Consider the following 17,094-nt stretch of genomic DNA (forward strand, 5'->3'; position numbering starts at 1 on the left):
TCCTTGTCTTACTTTTTTAGACTCCAGTGTGCCTCTGCCTTGGGTAACGGCGTGGGTAAAGTAGTACCTTTTCTACTTGTAGCTTTGCAGGCGCAAAGTCTTCATCAAGGGCTAAGCACTGAAGGAAGAGCTGTAAGGCGTCGCCTAGGAACCCGGCATCCTGGAGGACTTTCCCCTTCCTGAAGTAGACCTTCAACAAAGCACACACAGAACTTCGTGCACAGAACTGTTTACCCAAACCATCAGGGAAAGAAAGGGTTCTCAGTCGTGCTGATTCTGCAACTGGGCGATTCTGAGAAGGATCACACATGTGGAAAACCTATCTGCTACTCCAAAGTCCAAAGAAGTACTCCAAATGGGGAAACTGAGGCCCACAAAATGATCTTCACTTGAGAAATTACAGATTTAAACATTTATTTATTCCGGGGGGTGGGGGAGTATGAGCATTCCTGAGAAGGCCAGAAGAGGGTGTCTGGATCCCCAAGAACTCAAGTTAACAGGTGACCTATGAGCTGCCCTCTATGGGTGCCAGAAATTAAACTCACGTTCTCTGGAATAGCAGCAATAATCTTACCTGCTAATCTCCCCAAATTGCCAATTTAGAGGTTACTCATATAATGACAGTTATTTGAGGGAAACATAAAATAACATGTAGGTCTACTGACTTTAAGATGTATTGAAAACATGTATTAAAAATCATATAAATAACCTCATCTTAAAATCAGGATGAGTGATATTAATATTTAAACTATGAATGACTTCTTTTAATACATTTAACAGATCATTAGCAATGATAAATAACTGCAGTAAAATTTAAAATTACCTTGTAACTATTAGTGACAAATAACCCAGGTAAAATTTAGGTCATTATTTTGTAGTTCTTAGCAAATCAAAATTGGGTAGTGATTTTCAAATGTGTCTAATGAATAACCTGTATATGTAAATAATCCAACAACTCCAACTACGGTAGGTATATATTCAGGCTAAAATACGATGTTTTTATCATCTATAGAATGTGAGGTGGTCAAAGTAATCAATTGACTAGATCCTGTGCTACAAATATCTGTGGTTATAATTATTATCCTCAGTCCTAATTTACTGTATCTCGCTTACATACTCTCTCTCCATATATATATATATATATATATATATGTGTGTGTGTGTGTGTGTGTGTGTGTGTACACACACACATACATAGACATACACACACACATACGCATTGAAATGTCTATGAATGAAATACCTTGTTTCATCAAGAATTCAAGCTGGGTATGGGTGGTGATGGTGTATGCCTTTAATCCCAACACATATGAGACAGAGGCAGGTAGATCTCTACGAGTTCAAGGCCAGCGTCTCTGTGTGTGTGTGTGTGTGTGTGTAAGTACATGTGTGTGTATAAACCACCTAGGCAAGGCCAACTTCTGTACAAACCTACTGTGCAGTCACCTCACTGGAACGATGCCACCACCTCTCAGCATCTCCCAGCTTCAAGGACTATGTTCTCCTCATTACTAAATTCATTTGGTAAATCCACTTTGAATCTGTCTTTATAATAAATCAAGTTGAAATTTTTATATAGAAATTTATATGGTATTTTTCTGTGTCATGAACTGTTTGTTCTTTACTAAGGAAACAAAGGTTTGGGATTTTTTTCCCCTATAATCAATTTTTTTTTCTGGCAATAAAATTTGCTTAATTTTCCCTCCACTTAGGGGAGATCTCAGGCGTGGGGTTGGGGGTGGACCTGAGAGGACTGGGAAGTGAGTGTGAATGCGATGCATTAGGTGAAATTCTCAAGTAATCAACAAAAATATTATGCTGTAGAAAAAAAGAAAGAGAAAAAAAAATACTCAACTTACGTAAACTTCTAGGAAGCTACATTATTTCTTTCCCAAAAGGATTCTCTTTCGTGTGTATGTGTGCTCATGTGTAGGTAGGTGTGCATAGAGACCAGAGGTCAACCTCTGGCCCCATTCTTCAGACCCCAGCTCATGAGCCGCAGGGCTCTACCTGGCTCTGCCTCCCTGGGACTACAAACCTTGTACCAGGACACCTGGCTTTCACGGACATTCTGAGACTTGAACTCATCCCTTGACGCTTGTGTGGTAAACATAATGTCACTGACTTAGCTCCAAACTCCCTATTTCATCAAAGGCAACCATCTACTCTCCTAAGACCTGAAGCTGTAACTGAAGTTCCTCACAGCTGCAAGGGTACCATTCATACACAAGTGAACATCCATTTTACCTCAGGCCAGTTGGGAAGCTGGAAGAGGACCGCATTTAGATCCTCTAAGGCTGCTTTAAACTCCTGCAGGCCGGCATAGGACTCCGCTCTGTAGATTTTGAGAGTCAGGTCGCTAGGCTCTGAAATAGACATTTCATAGGGATACTGTTATTTTAGAAAGATGGCTATAATAATTTGAGAAATATTGTCATACTAGCTTAAGGAAAGGCTTGTGATTCCAAAATCAAAAACTGCCAAATTACAGTTTATAAACCAAGTACAGTGTTCATGCCACACACCTCATATGTCAATACTTGAACGGAAAATTTTTCTTAAGGTTATTTTAGTGGTGAGAATTATAATAGGAATCCTGGTAATGTTTTTATGATTAAAAACATTTCTTGTAAGAATGACTTTTTTTTTTTCAAGAAAGGACTCCATAAAGATTTTCAAGCCACATCTTACACGTTTAGAAAACTTGCCTTTTAAAAAACCTTATTTTAATTAAAATAGGATTATATTACTCATCCCTGAAACTTAATTTATAAATCATTGTTTATAAAAACAAAAACACTTCAGAAAGTCTCACAGTGATATGAAAGTGCTCAAGATTCCGTCTTTTGAGTATACAGGGTTCTGATTCGAAAGACAAGGGACTGGTGTGAGTTTAGTTTGTAAGTCATCAGATCTTTAATTCCTAGCCATAGTGGAACTTAATATTGAACCACCTAAATACATACAACTTTAGTCTCAGCACTCCAGAGGCAGAGGCAGGCATATCTCTGAGTCTGAAGCCAGCGTGGTCTACAAAGTGAGTTCTAAGATAGCAAGGGCTACAGACAGAATCCTTGTCAGAAGACAGAAAGAGGAAGGGGAAGGGGATGGGGATGGGGATGGGCAGGACGGGGACTGGGACAGGGACAGGGACAGTGGAAGGGGAGAAGGGAAGGGGAAGGTAAGGGAAGAAAGGAAGGGAGGGGAGGGGAGGGAAGGGGAAGGGAGGGAAGGGAAGGGGAGAGGAAAAGGGAAGAAGGGAAGGGAAGGGAAGAAGGGAAGAGAAGGGAAGGGAAGAGAAGAAAAGAGAAGGGGGGAGAAAGGGAGAGAGGGAGGGAGGGCTGGCTGCAGCTGATGGGTAGGTGAACCATGCTCCAGTAAAAGGCCACACATCCATGAATCCATGGCACACAAATAGGGCTTGGTGGGTGGTAAAAAAAAGATACAAAATTGAGGGGAGGAGTGGATCTGGGGCGGCGGGAGTCTGGAGAAAGGGTATGACCTAAACTTGTTGCATGAAATTCTCAAAGACCTGATAAAAAGTATTTTTTAAAAAGGCATGACAAGAATTCCATGTTCTTAAAACAATAACTTAAAAACATTTCTCTGAACAAAACCATACAGACATTTAACAGCCCAGCTATTATCCAACCAAGAATTTGAGAGTTCCTAGAACAAAGTTTGAATCTGTATGCTGTGGACCTTTGAGCACCTTACAATCTAACCTGATGTCACATGAGCAGGAAGTGGCATCAGTAGTGTTGATGGAGAGCTGAGTATCCATGCCAACACTGTCCAGAAGCAAGCGGTAAAGGTTCTGCAACTGAAGTGCCTGGCCCAGGAAGTACTATTTCCCATCACAGCTCAGGGCTTCCAGCTGCCTTGGTGAGGCAGGAACCTACCATGAGGGAGTTCTCTGCAGAAGCTCAGCCTGCTCTGTTCTTGGACCCCTTAGAAGGCCCCTTCATTTCACATGTTTACAGCATGTTCTCGCCATGCTTGGTACACGACGTACACTCAGATCTGCCTATCCACCTGCTAACACTGGAATGCGAAATGGCTCCCTCCTGCCCCTGCCAGCACTCGGGCTCCAGCTGCTGGCACTGTCTGGGGAGGCTGGGGAAAGGTTTACACATGGGGTCCAGATGGTGGATACTGCCGAATAGCTAGGGCGTGGCTAAAGGCTTAGAACCCAACCTGCTTCCAGACAGATGTGCTTCCTGTTCATATATAGAGCAGTTGATGTCATGTTGGCTACTACCATGGAGCCACCAACGCCATGCTTTTCTGGTCACCATGCATAAATACACACCATTATAGATCAAGAACTTTCCTCATTCCAACAAAGGTTGAAAAGGGGCCATATCTTCTGTATAACAGTCAGCTATTTCGTACCCCTAAAGCAAGCCCTAAAATGTAGGTATACTTGGGATAGGAGAACAGGTGTACACTGTGAAGAGAAGAAAACAGACCTAGTTTTAAACTCTTGCTTAGCTCCTTGAGGGTCAACTGTTAATGGAATAATTATTCTGACTGACTCCATTGGAAAACAGTGATGTCACCAGTGAGTCCACACTACCGTCACTTCTGAAGAGACGCTCATCTTACTCACTCATTCATGCCCCATTCTTAATTCTACAAAGGAGCCAAGCACACTACCTCAGGCCCTTTGAATAACCAAACATACAGAAAGTTTACTCTCCACATAAACTTTCAAGAAAGCTGACTGAAAACAGCCATCTGTCCTGGCTGTGTCATCACCTGAAAGTCAACAACAATGAACCACCTGCACCGCACCTGACTTAAGGACCCTGGAGTAAGCAAATGGCTTTACCACCTGTGTCATCAAGGAGGAGCCTCAGTCCACTAGTGCCGGTGTCCACAGTACCCAGCACATGCCTGGCACACCATGTACTTTGTTGAAAAGTGAGACCCTGAGAAGCCATGCTTTGGGCTGACCACACGGAGGATAACTGCTGTGGTTCTTACAGGCTGGCATGAGGTACACGCCTGTCACCTCAACGTTCAGGAGTCTGGAAGATCCTGAATTAGAGGCCAGCCAGGTCTGCCTGGGAAATTCTAGGATGACATGGTGGGGACCTGACCTCCCCCTACCCCCAATTAAAAAGGTATGGTGGCCCTTAACTTTGTGATCTAATCTAGCTGTTTCCTGCCACCAGGACCAGACACAGATCTAATTCTCTGCCATTATTTACCTCTAGGGTCTATACCCTCAGTTTTGAATTTTCACCCTAACTTCACAACCATATTCCCATCAGCCTGCTATGGCTATCCTCAAGTCAGCTTGTTCTCCACCTTGAAGTCCTTTCACATTCTGTACTGGTGACACTGCTGATGTCCCAAATCAAAGTCATCCTGAGTGTGGCCAATTCTCTTCTTGTTTCTAATGCTCCTGCCAATGGCCCTGAGTGAGGCTTCCAGATTCTCTTCATCCTAGTACAGAGGCTGGCTCTCTCCCACCCTAGCCCGTTTTCACCATCTACGCGACAGAGATGATACTGACGGCCCCGCCTCTGGCAGCCTTACTTCTCATCAATGCCTGCTCTGTAGATGCCCTTCTGTGTCCTGACTCCTCCCCCGCCTTGTCTTCCTTCTTGTTCTAGCCCTTACATAGATCTCTTCTATTCTGGATGGCTTCTCCATCCCACATGACTCATCTCACCATCCTCGCAGGATGCTTTTCACTGGAGTCTGCCTTCATCCAGGATACCATTAGCATCAACAGTGTGCGTGTGAGGCCAGACTCACTGTCACCAGGGCCAGAATGACAAATATCCTCCATATAACTATGTCTAAAGAGTATTTAAAACTTTGAAAAAAAAGTCCTGTGCATTAGTAGAGGTGTGTCCATGCCACAGCACCCGTGTGGAAGTCAGAGGACAACCCTGGCAATCACGTTCTCAGCCTCTACCTAAGGACAGGGTCTCCTTCACTGTTTGTTGCGCATGCCCGGCTGGCTGGCCACTCAGCTCCTTAAGACTTTCATTTTCCCGTCTCACTTCACTATAGAGATGTCATGAGCACAGACGCATGCTACTGCACCTAGCTTTATTTGTGTGTTCTACCAGAGATTCGAACTCAGATCATTCGCTTGCACATTACCTGGTAAGGTACCACCCTACCCTAAAATTTATTTTCGTGATACCAGGACTGGTGGCTCAGGTCTGTAACCTCAGCTACAAGGGGGAGAAGCAGGAAGATCTCAAGTTCAAGGCCTGCCTAGGCAACTTAGTGAGACTCCTGTCAAAGTAAAAAAAAAGTGAAAAAGGCTTGGAATGAAAGTTGGTGTTGCACTGCCTGCCTGGCACATGTCACCCTTCATCAGCAGTTCTCAAGCACTGGGTCACGTCCCACAGGGGTCACATGTCAGATAGTTACATCATGATTCATAACAGTAGCAAAATTTTAGTAATTAAGTAGCAATGAAATAACTTTATGGTTAGGGATCACCACAAGTGAAAAGCTGTATTAAAGGGTCCAAGCGTTAGGAAGGTTGAGAACCTCTGCTCTAGGTGCAATACAAATAGCTTGCCCGGGTTGGTAAAGACAGATGCAAGATTCTGAACCTAGAACCCTTGCACTTCACTTCGCCACTGCTAGCAATAAGAGCGTTTTGGACATAGGCATGCCGGGTTCGTAGAAGGTGTGCTGTGCTCTGCTGACCGTGTCTTTCACTACATATGCCCAGCATCTGAGAGCAGCTTCATCTTGAGACAAGTATCATTTCCATCATTTTCTCCGAGTCCTTGGATCTGACTCTGACAGTTTTCTGTGATCTTAGGGAAACACTAAAACCTGACCCATCTGAACTCCTTGGTCAAGTTCCCATTTCTTTGTGCACTGGGTACTGCTGTCATTAGACAGCTAAGTGGCTGCACAGCTCAAGAATCTAGGCGAGCTGCCTGTGCATGTTATAGGCTGAAAGTGTTCTCCAGCCATGGTTCCCCACCAGTGTGCCCATCTGCAGAGGTCCACAATGTTAGCAGGAATCTTAAAGCTGCTTCTTTATAGCCAACCTTAAACTTTTTTTTTTTTTTTGCCATGCTACAAAGGTTCTAAAATGCATTCTGAGAAATTAAAAAAATAAAGAAGAACTAGGAATTAAGCTGGATATAACGGTGCGTTCTGTGACTTTAGCATGTGGGTAGGTTGAGGGAGGGTGGAGAACTTGAGGCCAATCTGTACAAAATGAGTTTAAGGTCAGCCTGCATGATACTGTAAGAACCTCCCTCTGTATCATCTCTAAATGAGCATCTGTACCATCAAAAAACCAAGATCGATATTCTGTCTGTAAGCTTCATCCTGGAGGGAGAAGGGACAGGTTGGGGTGGAGGCGGCAGTGGAGGCAAGGGCTACTCTGTAGGCAACCAGGAAGTTAGTGACAGATGAGCTCCTCTTTCAGCTGTTCCAGCAGTAATGGACAATGGGCCACATGTCTCCATTGTCACGAATAACTCAGACCATTCCCTTCTCCAGAAAACCATCAGAGACAGGTAAGGATGAAGTGCTCACAGCTGTCACAGGGTGGGAATTTGGGAATCTACATGTGGACAGTCGGGATTCACACTGTTGGTTCAGTCACATGATCTTCGGTTTAACAAGTTTTCAAATAACCATTATCACAGCACTGCCAAGCAGAACTCTCATCCTGGTCAGGAGAGACCAGCTGTGCTAGGTATTCCAACGAGCATGAGTCTATACGAGGCAGGGATGGTTTCTTCAATGAAGACGGAAGTCATGATCACAGGGGCATGACTATGGAAACCGTTAAAAAAGTAGTAAAGATGAAAAGTGTCTGTCATCTCAGTGGGAGTGTTACAATGACAGGGACATCATTTAAATGGTCACTTCAGGCCCTGTGACTAAAATGGTCTGAAATATCTTTGAAAATCTGTAAAGAACAGCTTTACAAGTTGCCCCGTTTCTTTATGTAAATTTTAAAAGCCAACACCTACAGTTTCATACTGAAATGCGGATTGTGGTTACAGTTTAATTACACTGATATGTTCTCAATGCTGGGCTCCACCTGTCTTTCCACCCATCCATCCATCAGTCTTTGTATGTATGTTTTAAACAACACATCTGTCTGTCTGTGTACGTGTGTTATAAATGATCTCACGGTGAACCTAAAGATCACCAATTCAGCCAGACTGCACCAAGCAAGCACCAAGGAGTCTCCTTCTTCCTCCCCAGCCTTGGTATTACAGGTATAAACTAACAAGCTCAGCTTTCTCCATGGGTGCTGGGGATTGAACTCAGGTCGCCATGCTTATGCAGTAAACACTACGTACTGATTCGTTTCCCCAGTCCCACCTGTGGGTTTTATAAAGGGGAAAAGGTTTATATGAGAGAAAGTGCCACAATGTTTAACAATTTCAGGTAACTTGGGATGGGTGAATTGTATAAGTTAGCTGTACTATGGAGTAATAATTTTAATCATATTATCCATTGTACTGAATGAACTCTCTTGCCAGTGTATCTTTTTTGGAGAGTTTGGGAGAAAACACTCAACTTGATAGTTTGAAATGGTGATGTGTGTTCTAGAAATCAGAAAATATTCAGTGGTCCAATTTACTAGTATTTTGAAAAACATTCGTTACATTTATGGATAAATTACACAGTATACATTCTGCAAAAGGCTTTAACAATTTTTAAGCTCTAATTGAACACACAGGTCTAAATCTATACGTGCTACTTTGTTCTAAAATTTCAGAGGTTTTTCATTAAATCAGGTTTGATGTATGACTGATCCCACCGGATGCTACATGTTCACTTATGCATTAAAATTCCTGTTGATGAAATTAGTTTTCAAGGAGAACAAGATGTTGATGCACAGTCAGATAAAACTCTGAATGTTTCACCAAAAGTACTCCTTTCGAGGTAAAGCATCACGAAGCCGAATAACGGGGAGAGAGTGTCCTCCCTGGGCATCTTATGCCATATTAGGTTTGACATTTGGTCTCCTATGTTAGAGTGCTCATAGGTGTAATTCATCTTCTCTAACAACTCAATTCCAATTCTGAAAACCAGCTTGCAGTAAAGGAAATGGAAAAGATACAATGTTATCAAAAATGGACTTGAGGCTGGAGAGATGGCTTGACAGTTAAGAGCACTTACTGCTCTGGCAGAGGACCTGGGTTCCATTCCTAGCTCCTACACTGCCAACTCACAATTGCCGGTAACTCCAGTTCCAGAGTATCTGATGCTCTCTTTCTAGCCACTGCAGGCACTGGCATGCATGTGATGCATACACATATATACCATGTATTTACATACACATGAATGTATACACACACAAATCTAAAATGTAACAGATCTTTTAAAAAGTTACTGTACAAATAACTGTAAATCTAAGGTAACAATATTTTGATATACTTTGCATTATTTGATGAATAAAAGACAGATAAAATTTGGAAAGTACTTATTTAAAACGGGATCCTCAGAAGGTATTTATAGGACCAGGTTTTTCTATCTTCTACAACAAAATCAGGCTGCTATTTTAGTTACATTTTAGTTACATGGCATTGTAAAGATCCTTCAAGCCCCTCATTAACTAAATGACTGCTATAGTATCAATTCATTAGAAGTCAATAATTAATAAATTCCATTTTAAAAATATTTTGAATGAATATTATTTTGTTATAATTAAAGAAGCCAGTAATACAAATTATGCGATGACAGGGACTTTATTTTGTTCTTTATTGTACTTCCAGAACCTAAAACATACAGCCTCTGTTTCTGACATATCAAAGGTACTCAGTAAATATTTGTTGAATAGTAATTACAATTACTATTTCTTAAATGCTAATACTCTCATCTACTCCATTTTCAGAGGCAAGTCATCTGTTTTCTGCTTAGGTCTAACTTGATTATTTGTGTTAAAAGTCACCAGAAACTTTTGGACTATGTTCCTTAGTCCATGGACAAGAAAAATTGATGCTTGCCTTTCGACTGACAAGGGTTTTGTGCGGTTCAGGGAAGATGATTGAAATGAAAATAGTCTGTGAACTCTAAGAGGCATACAACTGGCAGTGCTAAGTCCTTTGTGCAATAAGGATATAGATACACTAAATACAGAAGGCTATATAAATATATTAAAGTGCAATCATTTTAAACTGGTTAAATTGCAGAAGCTATCAAAACCCTTTCCATTCTCTTTAAACATTCAGAATGTATTTGATTTGACCAATCTTTTTATAACTAAAACTCACTGTACTCTTCTCCCGCCGTCCCCCCCACCCCGCCCAAAACAGATAGAGCAGGATGCTACTAACTGACATGTATAAACTACAATCAGGGTTTAACCTTTATTTGGTAAAAATGTGTATAGAAAATGGAACTGAACTTAAAACCACAAGGCTTAGATTTCAGTTTCAGCTAATTTGCCTGACCAGCAAAGAGCTTTTACGTTGTAAAACTCACTATGGTCTTCTGGGAATTTACTGTGTGAGACCCTCTTCTGAAGCAGTTCATTTTGTTTTCACCCAGTCAGTTCTCACAGCAGCTCTCTGAGGGAAAAACCACACCTATGGCTTAGACATGGAAACCAGAGCACAGAGAGGTCAGGCCACATACCCAGGTCACACACTAGGTGGAGGTTGTACTGGGACTCTGGTAGGTAGTCTACCTCCAGTGTGCAAAGCTTAGAGGCCTTAACATCCTTCTGAAGGTCCTTGTAGGACTCATTAATACATATGAAGCTAATAAGATAAAGACAAAGTCTGGGCTGGTGAGATGGTTTTGCTGCCAAGCCATTCTTCCCAGGTCTGACATGGAGGGTTCTCATTCCCACACAGTGTCCATGGCATGTACGTATGCATGAGCAAAAAGGTAAAGTAAATGAAAAACATAAAAACCTAAAAAAATGTACCTTCCTTAAACAATTTAAATAAAAGTGAGCGCATGGGTGCGAGCACATGCGCACGCGTGTTTGTGAACACACACACACTCCTTGACTTTTTTTTTAAGCCAGTTTAAACTGTCAACCACACTGTTCTGCTGTCTTCATTCAGGAAGTAGGGAATACAGGAGAGAGGGAGGCCGGTGTAAAAATCCAGAATAAAAAGACGGCAGCGCTCCACAGTGGGAGCAGTTCAAAAGACTCCAGTATAAAGACTCGATGCAGAAAAGACCTTTACATAAGCTCCTTGAATACTAAGAAGAAAGTTATGAAACATCTCAGAGTTAATACCAAAAGATCAATGGATTAAATGTTATCTAAATATATTTCAATGCAACAGAACCTTATGTAATCTCAATGGGAATTCTGATTTTGGCAAGGGTTTCCAAGCTTTCTTTTTCTGTCGACAAGGATAAGTTTGGTTGTGTGTGGGCCAACTGGAGACTAGATTATTTTTTTCTAATAATATTTGTTTCATTCTAAGAAACATGAAAAATTACAGCAAGGCTTTTTTTTCATTATCAGCAAGGACAGTACCATTAATAACTCTAGTTGAGCAATGATACAAATGCATTTCAAATGCTTCTCTAGCTAATAACTCACCAACTAACAACCGGACAAACAGATTTATGAGAGTAGCAGCTCACAAACTGTGGTGGGTTGCTTGTTTGGAAGGCTAGGATTGCAAAGCAGAACACGGCACATGCCAGGCAAACACACTACTCCTGAGCTACCCGCCTATTAATGCCCATAAATTATGAAACACATACAATTGCCCTCTACCAACTAAAATATGTTTGGCTCTATAACTGTTCTCCTTTTATCTCACACAGAGAATTCAAGAGAAAAAAAATAGTATCATTAGTATCACTGAGAAACATATTCAGGTGTAGAATTACTGATTTTTTTTGACAAGCCTACAAATAAGAAAAACAAACAAACAAACAAACCAATAACATAATAAAATGAAAGGCAAGAGAGTTGCATTCAAGTCCTGAAAACGTGTGGTTAGGTAGCTTGTAGGCAAATCTCACATGTGGTCTTCAAAGCTTGGAAACAAAAGAATTCATCATTCCCAGCCTTTTCTGTTCAAGATGATACCCTGGTAGACCCTAGAAATCTCAATACTGGGCACAGAATGTTGGCAAGTGGAGGGTCTAAGCTGCCTAGACAAGCCACCACTCAAGTGACTGTTGATAAGTCACCCGTCCTGTCTCTGCTTCCTCATTAAGGTCTGATTGCAGCCTGATACTGGATGACCAGCCAGTTGAGACCAGCTTCTCCCACTCAACTTTATTCACCCAGATATCCAGAGTCATTCCCAGCAGAACTGTGGATTCCAAAGTGTTCCATTGCTCTGGGTTTGTCTTTTCCGTTTATTAGTGCCTGCTCATGGAGCTGCTGAAAGAAAATGAAAACCTGCCAGAAGGGGATGCCTGAAGCTACTGTCACTTGCTCAGGATGACTAAAAGAGTCAAGATAATAATTTCAGTTACAAGTTTATAACTTCTCTAATACCTAAATCACTTCAAATTCCCAATGCCAATGATTTCCTGGGGATTAATCCTATAGGTAATTTCTCGTAGCAGGCAATAGACACAAAGCATGCCCAAAACCAGGTAACCAACTAAGATACAATTGACATTTGGGCCTGATCAGTCAGTCTTTCCTGTGGGTGGCTGTGAGCCTGGGAATGTTTAGCAACATCCTTGGACGGGCCTCTAGATGTCCATACTGATAGGACTCCTACAAGAGGTAGCCATTCAAAGACGTCTCTAAGATGCTTTTCTAGATAAGGTCCCCTCCCCAGTAGAGAACAACCAGGTTCCAGGATCTAAAGAGGAACTCTTGGTTTTACTAAGTTTACATGACCCTTTTTCGAAGCTTAAATGCCATCCATCTTAAGCTCTAACTAAAAGGCAGGACAAAGCTGCTGCTTCTTGGATACAAAAATATAAACAAAAGACCTACAAAGCTTCCCCTCACAAGTCTACTGTGAATAAGGCAAACTCCTCATTGAAGACTACTTCTCTAGCAACACCAAGGGTATGTGGGAGCACGCAATGAAAGCAGGCTATGAGATAGGCAGGTGGAAGTTCTAGGAGCAACTAATCCTGCAGGTAAGAAGAGGTGACCACCTCCGGGGCAGCTGGCCACCAACTCCGAGCTGGGCTGCCACTGGGCCTCCGGGTGCCGGTGCCCGCGCCGGGCTCCCGCCACGCCCACCGAACGTCACCCGTTACACAACGCCCCCCCCACCCAGCTTATGCAATTCTGCCCTCCCGCGGCTTCTAATTGCCCCTGTGACTTTAGTGCACGACCAAGGTAGACGCGGTACCCTCGTGCCCCGCCAAGCCCGGGGATGCTCGCATCACCCTGGCTGGGGTTCCCGGACAGCGCACAGAGGGAAGCCTGTGGCCCCCACCCACCCCGCGCCCAAGCTCCGCGGCCCCAGGTCCCCGCTCGGCGCGCGCACGAGGGAACCTCGCATCCGTGCCCCTCCCCGCGCCGCGTCACTTGCGGCTCCCGGGCGATCCCCACCGTGACCGAAGCACCCCGGGGCGCCGCCCCCTCCCACACTCGCGATCCCCACTCGCCCGGTCGGCCCCGCGGCCCCGCATCACCTGCTCGCAGGGCGTCGCAGGCGGCGGCCAGGGCCTCCCGGTAGCGCCCTTCGTGTAGCAGCTCCCCGAGGCGGCCGGCCGCCCGCGCGCGCTCGCGCTGGCCCGGGAACCACTTCTCCGCCAGGTGGTTGAGCACGACGCTGGTTCGGAAGTCGGCGATGGCGGCGGCCAGGGGCGGCGGCCGCGGGGTCCCCTCGGAGGCGGCGGCGGCGGGTGGCAGGCGGTCCCGGCACAGGCGGCAGCGGGCGCGCAGTTCCCTCCGTAGGCAACGGCGGCAGTAGCTGTGGCCGCACGGCACGGTCACCGGCTCGCTTAGGAAGCCCCGGCAGCCCAGGCAGCTAAGCAGCCCGGCCGCGCCCGCCGCGGGTGCCGCGCTCCAGCGCAGCCCGTGGCGGAGCCGGTAGCTGAACACCAGGCAGTCCACTAGAGAACCGAGGCGCTCGGGCCTGGCCGGGGCCCCGCGGCGCAGCGCAGCCGCGAACGCCTCCAGCGCTCCCTTCAGGTGGCCGCCCAGCGCCAGCAGCTCGCCGCGGCGGAGCAGAAGCTCCCAGCGCCCCGGCTCCGCGCCCGCGCGCTCCAACCGCTCGCCGCCGCCCACTTCCCACGGCCCGTTCCGGCTCCGCGGTCCGCCGGCCGCCTCCCGATTCCCGCCGGGGGACGCCCTCGCCACAGCCGGAGAAGACATGGCCCGTGGAGGGCTGCTCTGCTGCCGCCGCCCGCCGCCACGGTCCGGGAACCTCCGGGGCGCGCGGCTCCGCACGCGGCCGGCGAGCAGGGGGGCGTGGCGCGCGGACATGGCGGGGCGGCGCGCGCCCGGGGAGCCCCTAGGGGCGGGGCCTAGAGGCGAGGGGCGGGGCTTAGCGAGGCGGAGCGGGGCGGGCCTTGGCTTCCGCGCCCGGCCTCCCGACACGCGGCCGGCCGCCCAGTTCCCGGGAGCTGGCGGGCCGGTCCCGCCCTGTCTGAGCCCCTCCTGGAGTGGGATGCGAGATCAGATGATCCCCAGCGGGGATCTAATTGGCTTCTCTGACAAGGAGGGCTTGGCTCGTGACTGAACAAAGCCCGAAGTCTCCCGGGCGGTTTCGAGCTGACACCTCTTGTAACCGTGGCCGGTCCCCAGACCTATAACGTGGGCGCTGTGCAGTTCGTATGTGCACGAGCAGTGCTGTGACCCCCCAAACCTGCAGCACCTGAGTAGGTACTTCGACTCCTCCTGGCCATGGAAGGAAGTCTTGGGTGGGTCTGGATGCCCTGGGTTACTGCTGGCCAGAACAGGCAAAGGGATTGTGAATGAACGGTGTGATTACTTTGAGACTCAAATCTGAAATCGGCCAACTTTAGACACACACACATATTCCACGTCCTGAGACCACTTCCTCCTAGCACGCAAGAGTTTTCCCCTGGTGCTTGGTTAGTGCTGACTTGTGATGAAGTTTATTAAGAGTACGAACCACAGGAATGAACTGTCCAAAAGAAGCCCGATACTTTGTGAGCGACCTTTAAATTTTAATTTAAAAAATGCAACACACCAAAAAAAAAACAATTAAACTATTAAACAAACAAACAAACCACACATGCACTTAGAGAGTGAAAGTCTCCAGGTTCCTCAGGTGGGCTCCACATCCTTCATGCACACAAACCCACAGTTGCTTAAAGTTTTTTAAATGAGAAAACAGGAGAAAAACATTTTCCCTGTGGCAGAAACCAGAGATCACTACGATGCAAGCATTCTGCAGCTTTGTTGAGTGAAGACAGTTTGGCTCATATGTAATGGATTCTAGTTCCTTTAAATGTGACAGCATCGAGTTTAATATTCTCAATGGAAATATTTATAGATGTGATTACAGAGCGACTGGGTTGATAGTGTAGGAAGAGATTTAAAGCTTTTGGTTCTTTTTCAAATACTTGGTAACAGGAAAGGAAATATATTTGTCTGAAACCATACAGTCAGTATTTACAAAGATTTTAGGATCTGCCCAGGGTGACAATATTATATATAATGTTTAATAAACAGTTTTCTTTCTTTAAGTTTTTTTTTACATGAGATCTTCAAAATAAAGCAATTGGATGGAATATCAAAGGTTATGCTGTCTAAAACTGTCAAACACGAGTTCCTGTTTTACACAGAACAGGTAATGAAGGTCTGAAAGTGTCGTTCTACTACACAGTGAGCACACTTCAGAAAAGAAAGAGGGGACAGGAACAAAGAGGCAGAGAAAGAACAGTTGACTTAAAAACAAAATCCCAGGGTCCTGTTCCAGCAGTGCTGCAGAGACTGTCTCTGAAGAAAGCTACAGCTGGGCAAGGAGTACTTCCTCATCATCTGGGATAGGGAGCATGGGCAGTTCATGAGCAGAACTTTAAATCTAAGTTATGTAGGGGCAATGATGGTTACCTTGTTCCTGTAGCTTTGGAATCAAGCCTAGAACCTCCTGCCTGCTACACAAGCCCCCAAGCCTGGAACCATAGCCATGGCAGAACAATGACTTTAGTTAGATGCCTAGACACTCATTGGAGACTTAAAAGTCTAACCAGTATAGCACATGCGCACGAGTACACACATGCGCGTTCGCGAGTACACACACACACACTCACTTGCACACTTCATTCTTGCCAGGCAGTTTTCAAACTGTGCCCTAGCAAATGCATTCAAAATTAGAGACAAAGTATAAGAAAAAATGATAAACATGATAAACAAATAGGTCTTTTCAGTTACAGTTTCAAATCAAGTTTGTTATGAGATTTCTCTCAAAAGGAAAATGTGTGTCTCGGAAAATGAGATGAGGGATCACCTTGTCCTTTGCAGTCTTTTTCCCTAATGACTATGACAAATACACTCGATCTGGCATGGAATGAAGTGACACAGTTATGACAAGTTGAGGAGGAAGGGGATGGGAGGAACTGTGTCCTGTTCCCCATGGCATTTGTGAATGGTTATAATTCATGTTTGCTGGTTTATACATTTACATAACCTGTTCTCTCTCATTTATGTAACTTATTTATGTAAGAGGCTGTACTTCCACTGTGGCCTTTGTATGCAGCACAACTTCCCCGATGAATCAGGAAGTCTTGGCACAGTAATCGCTGGCATTGTAATAGGTCACTCTTCTGTCTCTCTGTGACACCAGAAAGGGTATGCCCTTTGATGCAACTGCCTCTTAAATTCAAGGAAGAGAGAAATTAGTACCTTCATTCATTTTCTGAAACTTACCCTTTGGTCTCTGACTCATCCAGCAGACTGGGATGGAAAAGAGGGCGTCCTGCAAGCCAGCCTCTGGGCAGGAGGTGTCTGACAGGCTTCGAGGGCTCTCTCCTTTCTTCCAGCAAGCATCGATGGCTTTTGTCATTCTTTGCTAATGAAGTAGTAAAATCAGGGGATTTGTATTTCATTTCAGCTTTATTTTTTAACTGTTGTCTTCTAAAATAGATCGGTTATGTAAGAGAGTCAGAAGAAAAGCGTATCTGTTTCCTAATTTGGAAAATGCTTATCACCATCATTCCGTGCTTATCCCTCCTGCCCACTGCCGCACCCCATGCCTTTTCCTGATATAA

The 17,094-nt window shown here is 45.0% G+C and overlaps 1 protein-coding gene across 2 annotated transcripts in view; it reads right to left on the reverse strand.

Moving 5' to 3' along the window:
* Positions 1-14,230, reverse strand: part of Lonrf1 (LON peptidase N-terminal domain and ring finger 1) — a 31,822-nt gene extending 17,592 nt beyond the window's left edge. For both annotated transcript variants that reach the window (XM_028768266.1, XM_028768265.1), the window contains exons 1-3: positions 13,546-14,230; positions 2,248-2,366; positions 68-190 (exon numbers count right to left, since the gene is read on the reverse strand). In XM_028768266.1, coding sequence (XP_028624099.1) covers positions 68-190; positions 2,248-2,366; positions 13,546-14,230 — 927 coding nt within the window. The remainder of the gene's footprint in view (positions 1-67; positions 191-2,247; positions 2,367-13,545) is intronic.
* Between the last annotated feature and the right edge of the window lie 2,864 nt (positions 14,231-17,094).

Source organism: Grammomys surdaster, unplaced genomic scaffold (genome assembly GCF_004785775.1).
Source record: "Grammomys surdaster isolate TR1022 unplaced genomic scaffold, NIH_TR_1.0 185, whole genome shotgun sequence".
NCBI lineage: Eukaryota > Metazoa > Chordata > Mammalia > Rodentia > Muridae > Grammomys > Grammomys surdaster.